At 30.1% G+C, this 17,671-nt stretch overlaps 1 protein-coding gene across 1 annotated transcript in view; it reads left to right on the top strand.

The window, feature by feature from the left end:
• FucT6 (alpha-(1,6)-fucosyltransferase 8) overlaps positions 1–17,671 on the top strand; it is a 75,346-nt gene that overhangs the window by 41,680 nt on the left and 15,995 nt on the right. The window contains exons 8-9 of the mRNA XM_035371504.2: positions 2,773–2,949; positions 11,557–11,707. Coding sequence (XP_035227395.1) covers positions 2,773–2,949; positions 11,557–11,707 — 328 coding nt within the window. The remainder of the gene's footprint in view (positions 1–2,772; positions 2,950–11,556; positions 11,708–17,671) is intronic.

Raw genomic sequence — 17,671 nt, 5'->3', positions numbered from 1 at the left:
CACATTTTTATAGAGAGCCTTCTATTGCTTTCTAACAAGTAAATTCAAATATTGCAAATTTCACACACATGACATGACTTCTCTGAACATGTTTTGAACAGAGATGTAAATCATTCTAATTATAGTGACATTAATTAGTTTGCTGTATATGTTGATGTGTGATGTCTGAAGGATGTAGTGCATTAAGTTCAGAGTTAACAAGTTCCTCCTCCCCCCATAGAAAAGAGCAGAAGAAATAGGTCTTTTCCATTAAAATACAAAAAATTGAAGAAATTAAGTTTTAAATTTATATTTAGTATATCTGTATTTTATTGTAGTTAGCAGTTAGCACTGTCATATTACTAATTTAAATATTTTTTTACCTGTTAAATTTAATTAGCTTGATTTTTCATGCTTTGTATAGCCTTTTATTGTGGGGGGCATTAATTATGGAGTTATCTCTTTTATTCATGGTACAGTGTAAAAAATTTACGCAATAAAGATTTAGTGAAAAATACTGTCTTTTCTGACACTGAAGTAAAAATTATGAGGTACTGATGTCAACAAGTGCTCAAAAAAAGAAAAGTAAACATATTATTTGTTAGCTAATTCTGTATCAGGATATATAAATGCAGATTCATATGGAGCTCCAGTAAACATTTTGTTAGAAAAGAGGGTTATATTTCCTTTGCTAAAAGTACCATTAAGGAAAAAAGAAGAAACTGCTGGATAAGAAAGAAGTAAAACAAGCTATAGCAGCATGTTTAAAATTTTGAAATATTTTTAAAAAAATATTTTATAAATGTAATTTTTTTTTAAATTTTACATATAAAATCTTAAATTGTAATGATTATTTTTTATTGGACAATATATTTAAGAGGAAAAATTTCACAAAATACATCAGTAAATGAACAAGAATTGTACCTTAATTTTGATTGTTTTTTTTTGGGGGGGGGAGGAGAAAATTATTAAGTTTAATTATTTTGCATTTTGTTATTTTGTAGCAGAAATAATAAAACATTTTTTTTCAAATAAATTAAACTTTTATTGATAATTGTATCCCCATTAGTATCCCCACAGATGCATCATTGTTCACTCCTTCTATTTTTTCCTTTCTCTATTCTGGAAGAACATATTTTTTCAGGAGGAAACCCAACCTTGATTAAGTCTATACATATGCAACTGAAATTCACAGAGGAAATATTTGTCATGCAATATTTTCCTTATTGATTAAGAGTTTTTACTCATAGGCATTTATGCACTTGGAATTTTTTTTTTTTTTTCCCCCAATGTATTTTGGTTGTAGAATAAGTTAGCAGTGTACTTACGGATATGTTGCACTTCTCTATGTTGAAAAACTCAGAAATGTTAAGAGAGTCTGTGCATGAATGGACATTAACATTATATGATCTTTATAATTATAAACTTACACACTTAACATTATATGATCTTTATAAGTTAAATTACATTGTTGAGATTTTAGATACGTAATTTTTTAATAAATATTCAAGAGCTGGTATTTGCTTTTCATAATTGTCATTTTTCCTGCTAAGCTTAAGTATATTAACATATGAATAACAAGGCTTGTATTTCATTTCCAGTTTTTCTTATCATTAAACATTGCTTTTCCATTTCTACAACATTTTCTATTTTGAAAACTTCAGGAATTAGTTATTTGTAACTGATGTAACCTCAGTTATTTGTAACTGATGTCTGAACACTCTTAAAATGATTGAATCAGTCCATAATCTGTGTAGCATGTAGTTTTATCCTAAAAGCTTGTCCAACCTTTGTAATGCTTTCTGATTATACTTAAGTTCTGAGGAAAGGTGAATAATTTCCGCCTAGAATAAAAGGCAGTATGTACAGGACTTATGCTTGCTATCACATACTAGAAGATTAATATATGCTAATTTTTCTGGTTAACTAGATCAAAGTTTTGCGACACTATGTTCTGTTGCAGAATGCTTTCCGATTTGTTAGGGAAAAAAGTAGGGCTGAATATTTTTTGTCAGACATAGTCAATTTTGTATTTTTGTTTTTGGGTTTCAGTCTTTTTAAGCGTAGTTTGAATAGTTTAATTAATGAGTCTTGCTTATCTACTTTATCCTGTTGTTAGCATTCCATATGACCAGATACTTTTAATTTAATGTATTCATTGATAATGGCCAACACCAACAATCATTTAACTATCTCATCACCAAGAACGTTTGCCCAGGTTTATCACAGTTATGACCAAATTACAACCAGGAGAAAGAGAAAGCTCTGTTCCAATTTTGATGGAAAGTAAGTAGGGTTCAGATGTGTGGGTCTACTTCCCATGTTTCCCTCTCATTGGTCTTTTAAGACCTTTGACTGGACAGTACCCTTGGCACAAAGATGTTATGTTCTTACAAACATCTATGCTTTCTAAGGATTTGAACACGGGCCCATTGCAGCTGCTTCCCTGCCACCTTGCAGATAGATGGCTCTTAATCTAGTGCTAATGATTTGTTCATTTTTTCAGTATCATTTACATGTGTTAACTTGCCAGTTGTATTTTGTATATTCATTGTAAGTTATGTACATTTTAATTCTCCATAATATAAAAGGAGACACAAAGGAATTGCTAGTGTATACAGACCATATGAAGAAGGCCCTTTCTAATCTGTTTTGGAAGTGAATTCTAGATACAATATATTTATTCATTTGTTTTTAATGATAATTACTTTTATAGTCAGTTAAAAGCTTGCTCTTGAATTTATAGGCATTATGTCATTTAGCTTATCATATTTCTCATTTATATTTGCTTAGCGTTCACGTTCGGAGGACAGACAAAATAGGCACAGAAGCACAGTTTCATTCCATAGAGGAATATATGGAACACGTAGAAGAATATTATGAGCAATTAAAATTTGATGGTTCTGTTAAAGAAAAAAGAGTTTATCTAGCTACTGATGATCCTAATCTTCTGACAGAATGCAAAAAAAAGTAAGTAGGATTATTTGTTCTCAGTGTTCTCTGTTGTTGTTAGCCCGAACGGACTATTAGTCTCAAAGCGAGATATTTTGTCCGCTTTAAACACTGTATCATTTTTCAAATTATTACCATGAAATATTATCACTCTGTATTATTTTTAAAGAAATTAAATGATGAAGAATCAGCTTTTATGTATGTGTGTTCCTCATATTGTGAAAAAATGACAGTACATGTGGCCATCACATTTTGAATAACGTAATCCTCCACTCAAACATGTGCACCTGGATGCCCAAATTTTCAATTTTATTTACATATTTTGTAAAACTTAAATCAGGTTTTTATTAACAAGTTCAGCGATTTAAAATCAAGCAGTGGCAATGCTGTATGGAATAAAACATTTTTCTCTCGAGCGTGCGAGACTGTATATCCGAAATTATAAAGATATGTGTTTAAATATTTTGTGATTTTTCTGTTGAGTTGAATTTTATGTGCATAAGTGTGAAGAATATAGTATTTAATAAATGAAGTTAACACAAAAACATAAAAAATGAAAAGACAAAGAAAATGTTTTGTGAGACATTTTTCTAAGAAAACAGAACAGTAATATGATGAACTGAGAAAAGACTAGAAAAATGTTTAACTTAACACTGTATTGGGAATTTTAGACATATGCTGCTTTTAAAATGTTGTTGAATTGTGTATGGCATAAGTGCAAAGAAATTATGCTTAATAATAAAGCTAACACAAAAAAAGGGCATAGCAAGAAAGAGTGCAACAGCATACTGGTATACTGTGATCTCAGCAAAAGCATTAAAAAAAAAAAAAAGAAAAGAAAAGAAAAGAAAAACTTAACAAACCCTTTTAGGTGAAAGTTAAAACCTGAACCATTTCAGATTTTTTTATATTATTATTATTGTTTCTAATACTCTTGATCTGAACCTTCTAGATCAAGTCCATCATGGTAAGAAAGTAGTGGTTGAGCCTTCTGTTAGTTTAGGCTTTGGTCACCTTATAGGTGACAGTATGAGTTTGTCCAATCTGTCCCAGTATTAATCAAGAATGCTCTGGAAGGTGGGTCAAAGTATCTCCTACCACCTCTTTTCCTACTACCAACCTCTCGAGAGAGTTTCAGCTCAATGGTATTTTAAGTGGCCCATGCCCTAGAGACTTACAGATATCTTATGCCTTCCCTAGAACTCAAACCCAGAATTATAGTAACTGGCTACCCTACAACCATACCAACAATGCAGTCTCAAAGTAAGAAGGGAAAATCCATAAAATATTAAAAGTCTTGAATTATAATTTTTGTTTTAGTATTGTGGAATTCACTTTTTTGAATTGTTGTTTAATATGTAATGTTAATTTTATTTATAAACAGTTACAGGTAGCTTTGATATAGCATAGCAGTAGTGCAGTAGATTTTTACTGTAACAAAGGTAAGGATTTGGGAAAACCTTGTGTAGCAGTTTTATGATATGTTTCAAGAATAGGGTTGCTAGATTGATATTTTAAGTCATTAGTGACAAGTCATTTTAATGATCAGTTTAAAAGTAATTTAATGTACAAAGATTGTAAAAGTGTTGTTTACCGTTTATATACCCACGTATAAGTCGATACCGCGTATAAGTCGACTCCCCACTTCGACATAAAAAATTCATAGAAAATAAGAAACCCACGTATAAGTCGACCCCCCACTTCCGAAATCAATCGAGAAACTTCGAAAAATTTTTTTTAAGTACTACATTTATTCAAAATCATCTGAGAAAAAAAAAGTAAATATACGATAAAAAATACTTTGGTAAATAAACAAAATCAAAATCCTTCAACGTCCGATTCATGGTCAGATTCACCAAACATTTCATAGAACTCTTCTGTCGTCATTGGCTCATCATCATACATATTTTCAGTCTCGAACTCTGTATTGTTACAATCACTACTACAGCCTTCGAAGTCATTTTCACTTTCAAAAACAGCATCATCTTCCGTGCCGTCTAGTTCGTTGCTAATATAACATTTTTTAAATGATTTTATAATCATTTCAGAGGGTATTTCGTTCCAAGCATCTTTAACCCACTGAGCAATTAATGTAATATCAGGCTTTTTATTGTTCGGAGGCCGAAAATTCTTTGGTTTAATCGAAACTTACTCTAGTTAAAGTATGAAACTCTCTGATTAGTTAGTTCGCCACATAATTTAAGTCATGAAATTACTTCAAGTAAGTGACTTATTTGATAAGTTGTCCAATTTGAGTGCGGGAAGAAAACAACTGCATTATATAAAGAAATTTTTTAACTTCCGATTCTTTTAATTTTTGATGGCCCCGCGTATAAGTCGACCCCCCACTTTGAAGTCTTTTTTTTGTCAAAAATATCTCGACTTATAACGTGGATATATTTTTTTTTCATGTAATAGTAAATAAAAACAAAAAGTTTCTATACAAAGTATGTAATGTGTTGCATTAGAAATATCTTTTACTCATTATAATAATGCTGCAAATTTTCATAAAAATTGCCAGTTGGATGATTGTTTTAATTTATTTAAATTAGATTTATTCTTAAAAATCAAATAAAGATTTAAATTATTAAGATATATATTTGTTGCTTGTAAATCACTCATTTTCTTAAACAATTAATGGCATTAAATTTGGAAGATAAATCAAAAGTTTTCATGTTTTGTTGCATAGTTTGCCATCAGTAATTTGGTTCTCCGACCATGGGCATATTGGTTTTGTCAACGGTATTGTGTCATTAAACATTTTCTAGATTTCATGGTTATTAAACAGCCTTTCTTTAGCTTAAAATTCAATGATGGCATATTATTTTTAATTTATCCATTATCTAATTGCAATCATAAAAAGGATTATTATGCACTTGGCAGAAGTCTTGTACAGAAGTGTGAAATTTGGATGATTTGTGTCAGTTAGCAGGAAAGGTAGGTCAACTGTTGCAATAATATTGGTACAGCAATCATAAATGCTCGGTTGCATAACATAACAGTCTGTAACTTTTGCAGGGAGGATTTTTGAATGTAAAGTTACCTTAATTACCAATGTTTTATTATTTAACTACTCATCTTTCACTTAAAATGAGTGCTATTCAAGAGATAATATTTAGAATGGAAGGGAAAATTGATTATAAGGAATATATAAAAACTATTGGTAACACATCAACTTCCGAAAAGATTTTATTATCACATGTACAAGCACATACAATCCGTCAGTGTAATGTAAAATTAGCAAAGCAACAACTTTGTGTTTGCCATAGATTTAGTAAAGATTTCAGTTAGAAATCTGGGCAGAAGGCAGTACCCATGGCAGGTAATTATTTTCAGGAACTGTGAGTGTTTGTAACCATGCTAATGAAGTCTTAGAGCTATCAATATATTACCACTGTGTTTTATCCAACCATTGAATTTTTGTATCATAAAATTTTAAAAAAAGTTGTCAAGAAAATTTAAAACAAACAAAATTAGTAAATTTTTGGAAAATAGAAATCAGCATTCTGTTAAACAAGATTAGAAGATTGGAATATTTTGCTGTGAAGAGAACACTTTTATTAATTACAATTAATATATAATATCATACTAAATGGCAATATTTTATTGAATATACAAGTACTTCAGATAGCTGTAAAAGAAAAATTTTGCCATATAGCATGGCATTGACCAAAATTTTTGGTGTAAGATTTCACTAAAAATTTTGCTCATTGGTGTAGCATAACTAGTAGATTTAAAATTCTATATAGTGAAAACTGTAGTAAATTTCTGTATAGAACATAAGAAGTTTTATAGAAAAAAAAAAATATGTGAATATAATAAAATATATTATTACTCAAAATAAGTAATCAACACATAATTTTTGTTTACTAGTGAGGAGTGATTATTATGTTTTCTTTCTAGTGGATGTACAGGATTAAAAAAAAAAAAAAAAAAAAGTATGCATAAAATTATTCATAGATAATGTACACTAAAAACTGTGATAAGAGATTAAAAATTTGGGGTATGAAGGAAAAAAGTATGTTTCAATAGCTATTTAAAATATATATTATCTGAATTTAGTTTGAAAAGAATTTATTCTGTATCTTTATATTATTTTAATGTATTAAAATTTTATTTATGACACAACTGTAAAATCATATTATTGTGTATAGCATGTTTTAGCAAAAATACAAAAGTGAGCTGAAAGTTTTCAAAAATCCTGATTAAAAACATTTTTAACATTTTGTGTACAAATAGCATCAGTTGAGTTAACTGGAAAATGGCATAATTTGTTTTCTGGAAGTTGAGCTATGGGCATTTTGGGATACATATATCCCACACTTTTTTTTTTTTTTTTTTTTTTTATATATCTCCTTTTTCAGGTCATTAGCTGTGCATTTTCTATCATCTGCATGTTAACAGGGTTCGTACGGTCCTTAAAAGTCCTTAATTTTTTCAAAAATTATTTTTGGTCCTTAAAAGTCCTTAATTTTGCTCATTTGACATTTCTTATCATTTCTAATGATTGCCATTCTAAGTGTGAATTACGATTTCTCATGAATATGGAATTAAAATTACACGGCTCTTAACCAATCTGTTGGCGGATTTGCGTTGCAAACAATTAAAAAAAACAATTAGCTACCCGAACGAAAGTATCGGTGTCTGATTGGCTATTCACGCAATCTTTCGAAACAGGTGTTATCCATAAATTTAGGCAGACTGTGACAAAAGCGTGAAGCCGGAAGTTCTTTAAGAGGAGAAAGTGATGATGAAGGTGCTCGAGAAAAAAAAAGGGGGGAGATTCTGAAAATATTTGCCAAAATTAGAGCAATCCCAACCTGGAAGGCCACAACCCTTCCGACGCCAATAAGAACGAGATGCCTGGAAAGGGCAGATTTCCGAGATGCCTGGAATGCATTTTCAATAAACTGTGGCTTCATCAAGCTGACTACAAAGACTGGATATTGATGGATGGCAATCCTTAAATGTGGTCTTTGTCTGAAACAAATTGAAATTTCTAGAATGGGAGAGTCAGCGCTGAAAGTTCACATGAAAATTAAGTTTCGTTTTATCATTTCAATTTGTTTTTACACGGTTTTGCTTAGCTTAATTTTTGTGTTTGTTTCAATCAAGCCATAAATTAATTTTTTATCACCTTCTACGGAGTTTATTCTCTTTTGCACATACTATATGTATGGGATATCGGGATTATGAGTTTATTTCTGCAGAGGGTCTGTTATCGATTTCGCGGGAAATCTGTTGGCTCCATTTCGATTTAGGTCGCCAAGGGCAAATTCGGTAACGCTAGCCGAGAAAAAGTGAAGTTCGGAAATACGTTTTGAAGCTTTAATAGACAATTAAGTATTTGGTTTAAACCTATGTTGTTGATAGTAATGCATAATTTTTGCTAATGGCGATACAATTATTAGTTGAAAATAACTAATTAAAAATTTTTTAATATTTTCAAAGCTGAAAACAACTAATTGAAACTAATTTTCCTGAATTAACTAGATGCAAAATTAACTTTCATGAATTACTAAAGTTATTGGGTAGAAGTTTAACTGAAAATATACATTCCGTATTATATATATATATATATATATTTATACAGTACAAAGTCCGAGGTCTGGACTCGTCGGGACTTCGGCGATCCCAGATTTGAGATTTTTCCGGATATTAGATCATTTTAAATCTACTAAGATGGCACGTAGAAATTATAAAATTGAAAATATGAAATCGTGATTTATAAAATAATGAAGCATTTATGATTTAAAGGGTATCAAAATTTACAAAAGAAAAGAGCTTAATATTTATATGTTTACTTTATTAAACATTTCTTTCAATGTGAGTTGTTTGATTTGTTTTCTCTGCTAATACTTTAGACTAATACTATAGACATATAATTTCTTGTTCAGTTATTAAGTTCCATTGTTCAAGTCCTGTAATTGCTGTGTCGAGAATTCGGAATAACTTGTCAATCAAAATTTTTTCTCGTTCAGTAACCTCTCTGTTACTTTCTTCACTATCGGTAGCTGTATTTTCTGGATTTAGAACCATACTACAGATTTCGCCCTCCGTTAATTGATTGATGATTGGGCATTGTCATCGCAATGAAAAACTTCGGTTTAACTTCGCTAAATTCTGCCGCCTGGTGCGGCCATGCGAGCTCTGGCGCTGGTTCTGGCTTTATGTGAATAACAAATCAGTTATTCTTAATTCAAATAGCACTAAATATAATCGTTTGTCCTATGAGTATCATTAACAAAATCTATTTTTAGCATAAGGAAAGAAATTTCTGCTAAATCTCCCCTTGTCAACATTTTAGCGCATTAAACTTAAATCTGTAATCGGATAATACTCTGTTATTTGGCGTCGCTGCATGATTCATCACTCAAGTTGTCATCCGTTGATAAACATGCGGTGATGAAAGCGAAATACAATAAATAATGATTCGCGATTTCGGCATCAAGGATAAATTAACAAATGTTTCGGTTTGAGATTATTCCAAGCAGATACGCAGCTATGGAGTCAAGTTACTAATCACACAAATTTATGCTAAAATAATTATTTCTTCAATAATGAGATATTTTATTTAGCGCCAAACTGAGATTAAGAATCGGGATTTCCGGCATGTTTTTTTATGATGAGGAAAAAAATCTACTGCGCAATTGGTTGGTTGTGGCTTTGAGATTCTAATTTTAGATCATTCCAGATATTAGATGTCCGGATCTACTGTATATATATATATATATATATATATATATACATCTTTCAAAATATAACTTACCAGTATGGATTCACTCTTTTAAAATAATTCTACTTTAATTAAACTTAGGAGATAATATAATCAATTAATCAATATTGTTTAGGAAATAAATTATATATATATATATATATAGTAAAAAATGTATATTTTCACTATTCAAGTATTCACTGTGACAAGTATTCTTATCTTGTCACATGAACAGGCCTCTGTGGAAAGGGGCTTCTCTGTAAATAAAGCAAATGAAATTGAAAATTTAAGTGACTCATCATACATTTTTCAACGCACAGTATTTGATTACATAAAATTTTCTGGAGGTGTTCTTAATATCGAAATTAATAAAGAAATGAGATCAGCAGTAGCAGCTTCTGCAAGAAGTGGAGTTCGTTATTTAAAAGTTCAGTATTTAGAAGAACAAAAATATTTTAACTAAATCTGAAAATTCAAAGAGGAAAAGAAATATTATTGAGGAAGAAATTGATTATATGAAGCAGAAGAAAAAATTTCTTCAAAGGGACATTAAAGATATTAATGAAGAAGTAGATGCTTTAGCAGATGAAGCTGAGACCAGCAGGAACATTGATTTGTTTATCAAAGCAAATGAACTTAGAAGAATAGTGAAAGAAAAGGAAGATTTCAGATTTAAAAAAAGCACAAATGTTTTGTATCTTTTATTGTACAGTTTATTATTCTAGTATCTTTCAAAAAACCAAGGAAATAAATTGTATGTTTACAAATCAGTTATTTTAATCTGCAAAATATTCTCACATTGTGATTATAATAGTAGTTGACTGTGTTTAAATAAATATCAAATAAGTTAAATAATAATCGTGTAAATCTCTAAAATAGTGACTGTTATTAGTGTAAAATACACTTATACATGTTTTTCAAGAAATTATGTTCCTAATTTAATGTTATCTACTTCATAACTTGTAGGGAGTTAGTTTAATTTTCAAAATTGTTTTATGGTAAGTATTAAATTGAATTTAATAATAGTGCATAATACACACTTCTGTTAGTTTTTTAAAGTGAAATCACAAGCATGAAGTCGGTTGTATGGATAATTGCTTTATTCTATTCATTTTTTTGTTTGCTGATAGGTTCTTAATTTTTTCTTTGATGGTCCTTAAAAGTCCTTAATTTTCATATAAGGAAATGTGTACGAACCCTGGTTAAGTTTCAAGGTCATTGTACAGTTTTTTTACATGCTCATTTTTCTGGAGAGGAGAGACACCAAATATGTAAATGAATTCCATATATTCTCACAATTTTCTAGTGTTGCTGCATATTTTAGAAAGCTTCTGAACAGTACTCTGATTTATTTTTAACCTTTTGTTTGTCATATTTTTTATCTGTTGCGTGCTTAGGGAAAAAAAGACCGACATTGTTTTCTTCACACACACAAACACACCCTTTTTTAGTAGATGTTTTTATGACTTTTTTAAATATAGTTTTCATTGGTGTAATCCCTTTTGTCTCCTGTAGCTTCTGTGCAGGCAAACTATTCATATTGAAATGTAATTATAACCATACTTATTTTTATTCTAAATCTAGTCTTCATTTTAGATGTATAAGAAATGTTGTTAATAAAAGTAAAGTATAATTATACTCTCCCCCCCCAATATAACGTGAAATTCGTAGAACAAAAGGAGATTAAATGCAAAAACTTTCTTCAACATAAAAAAATTGAAGTTTTGTAGACTTCAAAATTTTAATCCAAAATAATTACAGTCTTTTGTTTATAAGTTTTTCTGATTATCTGGGATGGATTTTTTTTGGGGGGAGGGGGGGAAGGAGGAGGTATATGTGCATGTGAAACATTTTTCTTATGTGTGTTATTCATTTCTAGTAGAGAGTATGATTTATGCATTTATTTATAGATTTCCTAATTACATATTCTATGGAGATCCTAATATAGCTAAGAGTGCATCTGTTGGTCAGCGTTACACTACAGAGTCACTGAAAGGTGTTATACTGGATATACATATGCTTTCTAAATGTGATTATTTAGTCTGCACATTTTCGTCTCAGGTAATTATTTTGAAAAGAAATTCTTCATTCAGTATCCTATTATATCTGGTTCTAATTAAAATTTTCCACCAAAAATCATTCTGAATAAAGTTAGAAAAAACATGAAAGCAGTACCTTTAGTGTATTTAGTGATGACCACCAAAATCAATGATTTTCTGCCAACATTTTGGTACGTTTTCAGAGCTTTCGGCTCAGAAATTTGGCCGTGAGTCCAAAAACAGGTCAACCTCATTTTGGACATCTTGTGTAGAATGGAAGATAGCACCAGCAAGATGTAGCTGCAGGTGTGAAAAAATGTAGAAGTTTGAAGGAGTGATGTCGGGGCTATAAGATGGGTGTGGCAAAATATCCCATTTGAGTCTGTATGGAGTCCAGCTGGTGAATGCAGACACATGTGGTCTTGCATTATCTTGATGGAATATTCCTTTTTTGCACCAGAACTCAGTTTAAAGTTTTTCTATGATAGTAACATCAGCAAGGACTAGCATCTCTTTGTACACCTTACTGTCAAAGGTTTTACCTTTTCCCAGATATACTTTGTGGATAATACTGCAACAATCCCACCAGATACAAAGCATAATCTTTTTGTTAATCATTTGGCACTTGGCAACGCTGCTGACAGACTGACTGGGTGCAGACTAGCCCCCTTTTCGGCCTGTGTTGTATAAGTAAATCCACTTTTCATCACATGTGGCATTCTGGTCCAGAATTTTAACCTTTCAGTGATATTTGAGCAGATTAGTGCAGGCCCAAGCATGTCTGTCCTTATCTGCTCGAGTCAGCTCATGTGGCACCGAGCAATTAAACTTGTACATCAAGTTTATGTGAAGCATAGTATGACTAATGAAGAAATGGCACTAACAATGTAACTCCTTAGCAAGCTGTCGAGTGGTTGCATATTGATCTTCTTCCACAAGTTCTCACAGGCAGACCTCATCAACATCAGTATGCCAGCCAGAGCACTTTGCTTCTTGAATGTCATAGTCCTTGTCTTTGAACTTTCGTTACCAAACCTTCACAGTGTCATATGATACAGTGTTAGTACCTAAAGCTGTAAACATTTGGTGACACTCTGTAGCTGACTTTTTTTCCCACAGAAGTGGATGTAAATGATGGTTCTAATCTGGTAGCATGATAGTTCCATTTCAGACATCTTAATAATAACAATACTTTTTTACAAATTTCACAACACAGTGTTCTTAAGCAAGTCTCTTTCTTTCAAATGCTAAAAATTGTTACACAAAATATGATTAAACAGGCCGACGCAAACTGTTAGTGCAGAGGATATTTGCGGTGGCGGGAAACTTAAGTTAAAACCTGATAGATTGCTTTTGTGATCATATTTTCATGCATTTTTGCACGAGTAATTTTATAACTTTTTCAGCAATATGTTAAATGTGTGTAAAATAATCTGCATATCAGCAATATTATTTTTATATAGATTTTTAAATGGATATATTATCAAAATATGTGATTATATTGCTAAACTTATGTCAGAATGCATGATGTAGCTAAAAATAATTGTGAAGTTTTTAATAAATCCTGTAGTATTAACATTACACAAATTGATCTTCGGGAGGTTAAATGTCTTTTACACTTGACACTTTGTAAGCTGTCCAAATGAAAATTTATTCAGATTAATGAAATTACAGCTCAGAAAAGATTTTTTCTATGTAGTTTTGGTTTTTACTGTTAAAGAGGAAATCTTGTAAATCTCTTTCATTTGCTTAAAATTTCACATGCACTTGTGATCAAGTGCACGTGAAATTTTACTGAATAATTTTTGGAAAGTTAAAAATTTTAGAAATCCCAGTTAAAGAATAAATATATCATGCTTGCCTGTAATCTATGGCAGATACATATCATTTGGAAGAAGTCCATCAAAAGTTTTGATGTAACTTTCACAGGGTAGATCTAGTAGATCAGACATCACATATGTATCTTCCAAGCAGAAGTATTGTTCATCTTATTTTCTGGAGGCATATTTCAATCGGAGAGAGTTTTTCTCAATACATCTTATATCCTATTTCTAACTGAGATCTGAGAAACCTCTTCTTCAATTGATACCATTAATATCTTATGTCATCAGTAGTTTCTGCACTGTTTCTGTAACATTCATTCATCCATAAAAAAATATTAAAAAAATATTACCTTATGGCTCTGCAAAACAATAAAAAGATCTTAGCACCTGCATAACTGATGAACTTGCAAGAAATTACACTTGCAAGTCACAGCCACTTTTATAGCAGCAGAAACTCACTGCTTTCATTCATCTTGATTCTACATCAAGTACCTAGTAATCTAGCAACATTCTTAACACTACTGAAAAACCTGCATGTATGTTTTAGTTAATAGAACACACTTTGGAAGACACTCTCTACAATGTGAAATGTGTTTTGCTGAGCCAGCAAACTGAGAATAACAAGCATCATGAGAAAACTTCTAGAAAGCCATTGACTTTTCATTGTTCATATCAAATTTAACTTAACAGAAAATTTTCTTACAGTATTAATTAAAAGATTTTTCATTTCATTAAGTTGGATGACTTTTAGTAACTAGAAGCAGTGGTATGCTGTAGGTGGTTCATGCAGGCTTTTTGTTAAATTTGTGTCTAATTAGCAAGCTCCGTATTCTTTTTGTTTGCTAGTTTATTTTTTCCAAGAATGCATATCTTGCATCTTGTAATCATACTTTAAAAATTTTAAACTTTATATTAAAACATGAAATAAAAATTAATTATTTTTGATATTTCATTGAGATGATTTTAACATCATTAAACTGCATGATGAAATTTATAATAGTATAAAAGAAAATTCAAGTTCATAAGACATAGCTGCTAAGCTCTTGTAGCTTACATGAAGACTCTGTGTTTTCAACACATTTTCTGGTGTCCCGTTAAATTACAGAATCTCCCAGTTTGTAACACTTAATGAGGAAAATGTTTCCCAGCAATAAATAAAATTTATTGAAATATTGAAATTTCAATTGTGCAAATTCCATTCCCCACCCTTGATGATTGTCAGCTTAGTTTCCATTATTAAATTTTAATCTGGTCTGAATTGTCTTAAATGAAGATTCAAATCATGTTTAAGCAGTTAACATTTGCATACATATATATATATTTTTCATTGCATTTAAAAGGTCTTCATTAAAAGAAAAGCTTTCAATATAAAAATGTAAGAAAATTACAAAATGAAAATAATCCAAAGACCATAAAATTTAGAATATTTTATTAAATAGAAATATGTTTTACATGAGAATCATATGATAAATATAATAACCTAAATTATAAATACAGGGTGTTTATAAAGTCCCAGACCCATTTTGATGTTTAATAACTCATAAAATAATAAAGATAGATTAAAAGTAAAGACGCAAATGATTAGATAGACTCAAAAAGTTTCATGAACCTTGTCAATGAAATTCCCATGTGCCCCCTTCGTCACACGGAGAATATCAAGTTAATACTCAATTTCACGCCAGGTACCGGCAAGCATATCGGTATCCACAGAGGCTATTGCTATTATTCTCCTTAATATCCGATCGAATAAAACATCACATACAAACGTACTAGAACAAACACATCAAAAGTAAGCATAACATTGCAATAGTTGCCAAAAACAAAAGAGAGAAAAATGCAATTAATAAGCAGACAGTATTTAGAAAAGTACAGATATTTAGACTGGAAAATGAAATTATCGGAAATTAACCACACGCGCAGATGATATTTACAAAAGTAAAGATGTTCAAACCTGAAAAGGAAAATATAGAAGTTATTCCATCAATAAATGCCATAAGTTTGTTTATATCTTCATTATTAAATGAGTTATTAAACATCAAAATGGGTCCGAGACTTTATAAACACCCTGTATATTAACCATATTATAAATATAATAACCTGAAATTTCAGTTTTTGCATGAAAACATACAGGTTTTTTATATTCCAAGTTTGGCAGCTATTGTATAGAAACATCACTTATTCTCTGCTGAAGCTAAATGAGCTTTCAGCTCAGTGAACAGTATTTTCACAAGAAGAAGAAAGATCAATGATAATTTTTGACAGTATATTTGAGATTTAATGAAATATTTCCTTAAATAGGAAAGTTAAAAGAAATTAATCCTAAAGCTTATGTAAAAACTTTTTTAAAAAATCTCTGCGTGGCCTGGGCTTAAAACCTCCCAAAGATCAGCTGAGGTAAAAGAGGAAGGGAATATGTGGTAGCTTCAGATATAAATTTTGCTGCAAAATTAAATTTACTAGTTATTTTATGTAATTTTTTTTTTTTTTTTTTTTTTTTTTTTTTAAGACTAAAAAAAAAAAAAAAATTTGTGCAGAGTTTGATATTTAGTTTTTACAAGATAAAATGCCTATCCTTATTAAAATTTCCAAAGCTCATTCTGTCTAGAAACAACCTCATACAACATACTTATATTACACTGAACAAATTTCAAGCTGTGTAGATGTAATTAATCAAATTCAGATTGTTTGTCATGCTATTAATGTCATCTGATTTGAAATTTGTTGGAATAGCTTCCTTACAGTACATTTGCAAAAATCCATGCCTTCTCTGTAGTTCAAACACAAGCCCTGTGATGTGACAGGTGGTCCCCATACTGAACAGGTGGCTTCAACCATACTGAACAGGTGGCTATATAAATTCTGAAGCATTTAAAAAGAGGAAATAAAAGCTATTTGTACATTAGCTCAAATAACCACCTTGCCATAGTTCAGAAATTTTTAAAGAAGAAAAAAGAATGATGACGCATAATTTATCTTAAAGAAAAACCTCTTTATTACAAATACACATCTTAATTATATACATATGTTGTATTTTAATTAGATAATCCCAAAAATTGATCAATAAACAAGTGACTTTTTGTTCTGGTAAGAATTTCATGCCAATTGCTTTGAAAAAAGGCTCCTACCAATTGTTATGCTTAATGATTTGTGGCAAAATTATGTATTCATGCATAAATATTGCCACAATTTGTTCTGTTGTAATCAAGTCCCATACATGCCCTTTCAAAATTGAATTTAAGAAAAAAAAAAATATATTCATGATTGTCTATACACTTGGAATTTAGAATACAACAAGGAGAATGCATGCAAAAATGGCAATGTTGCTAAACTGCAGAATTGTTATACACATAACTGACAGAGTTTCACACAATCTAGATATTGGGTGGGTACTAATAAGATAATTGCACTGATATATGTAAATACCAAAAAAAAAATTAGCAGTTTTCCTTTATAACAAGTATAGAACAGAAGCTTCTGCAATAAGTTTTTGTATGTATATAGTTTATGTAGTTATGATACTTTTATTCGAATGCATAAAGTATATAAAATATATGTATGGATACATAAAAACTATACATTAGTTTTTTATGCATTTATTTAAGGAATTTATGAAAAAAGAATATTAGTGTTAGATCACTATGTAGTTAAAATTGGTAGTCACAGAAAAATTTATTGCATTTCTTCAGTTTTAAAGTACACTTTCCCCCATACATATACTAGTATATATCACTAAAAACAAGATGCAACTTAGAATCGCAATTTTTTCAGTATTAATGTTAATTATTTAAAAGGAACTTTTTTATTAATAATTTGAATAGATGTAAAAAAATCATTCATTTTCTAAAAATTCAAGTTCATTTACTAAAAATATATAATAATTATATTTTAGCACTCTTCTGCAATTACTTTATTTGCTTTGAATCAGTTTCCCCGTCCCAGTCAATGAGGTTGAAATTAAGAGGTACAGCTTAAAATGGATGAAACAGTGCATTGCACTAAATGAGCATTAAAATTCTCTTCCTTATCCTTCTTCTTAATTAGATTAATGACTTGTAAATGTATTTAAAACAAATATTCTCTCAAAAATAATAAATTTGATTAAAAAAATTCTCTCTTGCGAATATTATTATTTTTATTAATGTTATTTTTTAATCCTTTTTTTA

Source organism: Stegodyphus dumicola, chromosome 2, assembly GCF_044657685.1.
Source record: "Stegodyphus dumicola isolate Sdum_Otavi_A_Nest chromosome 2, ASM4465768v1".
Taxonomy (NCBI): domain Eukaryota; kingdom Metazoa; phylum Arthropoda; class Arachnida; order Araneae; family Eresidae; genus Stegodyphus; species Stegodyphus dumicola.
The sequence above is the reverse complement of the archived record's forward strand: the minus strand, read 5'-3'. Positions and strand labels throughout refer to the sequence as shown.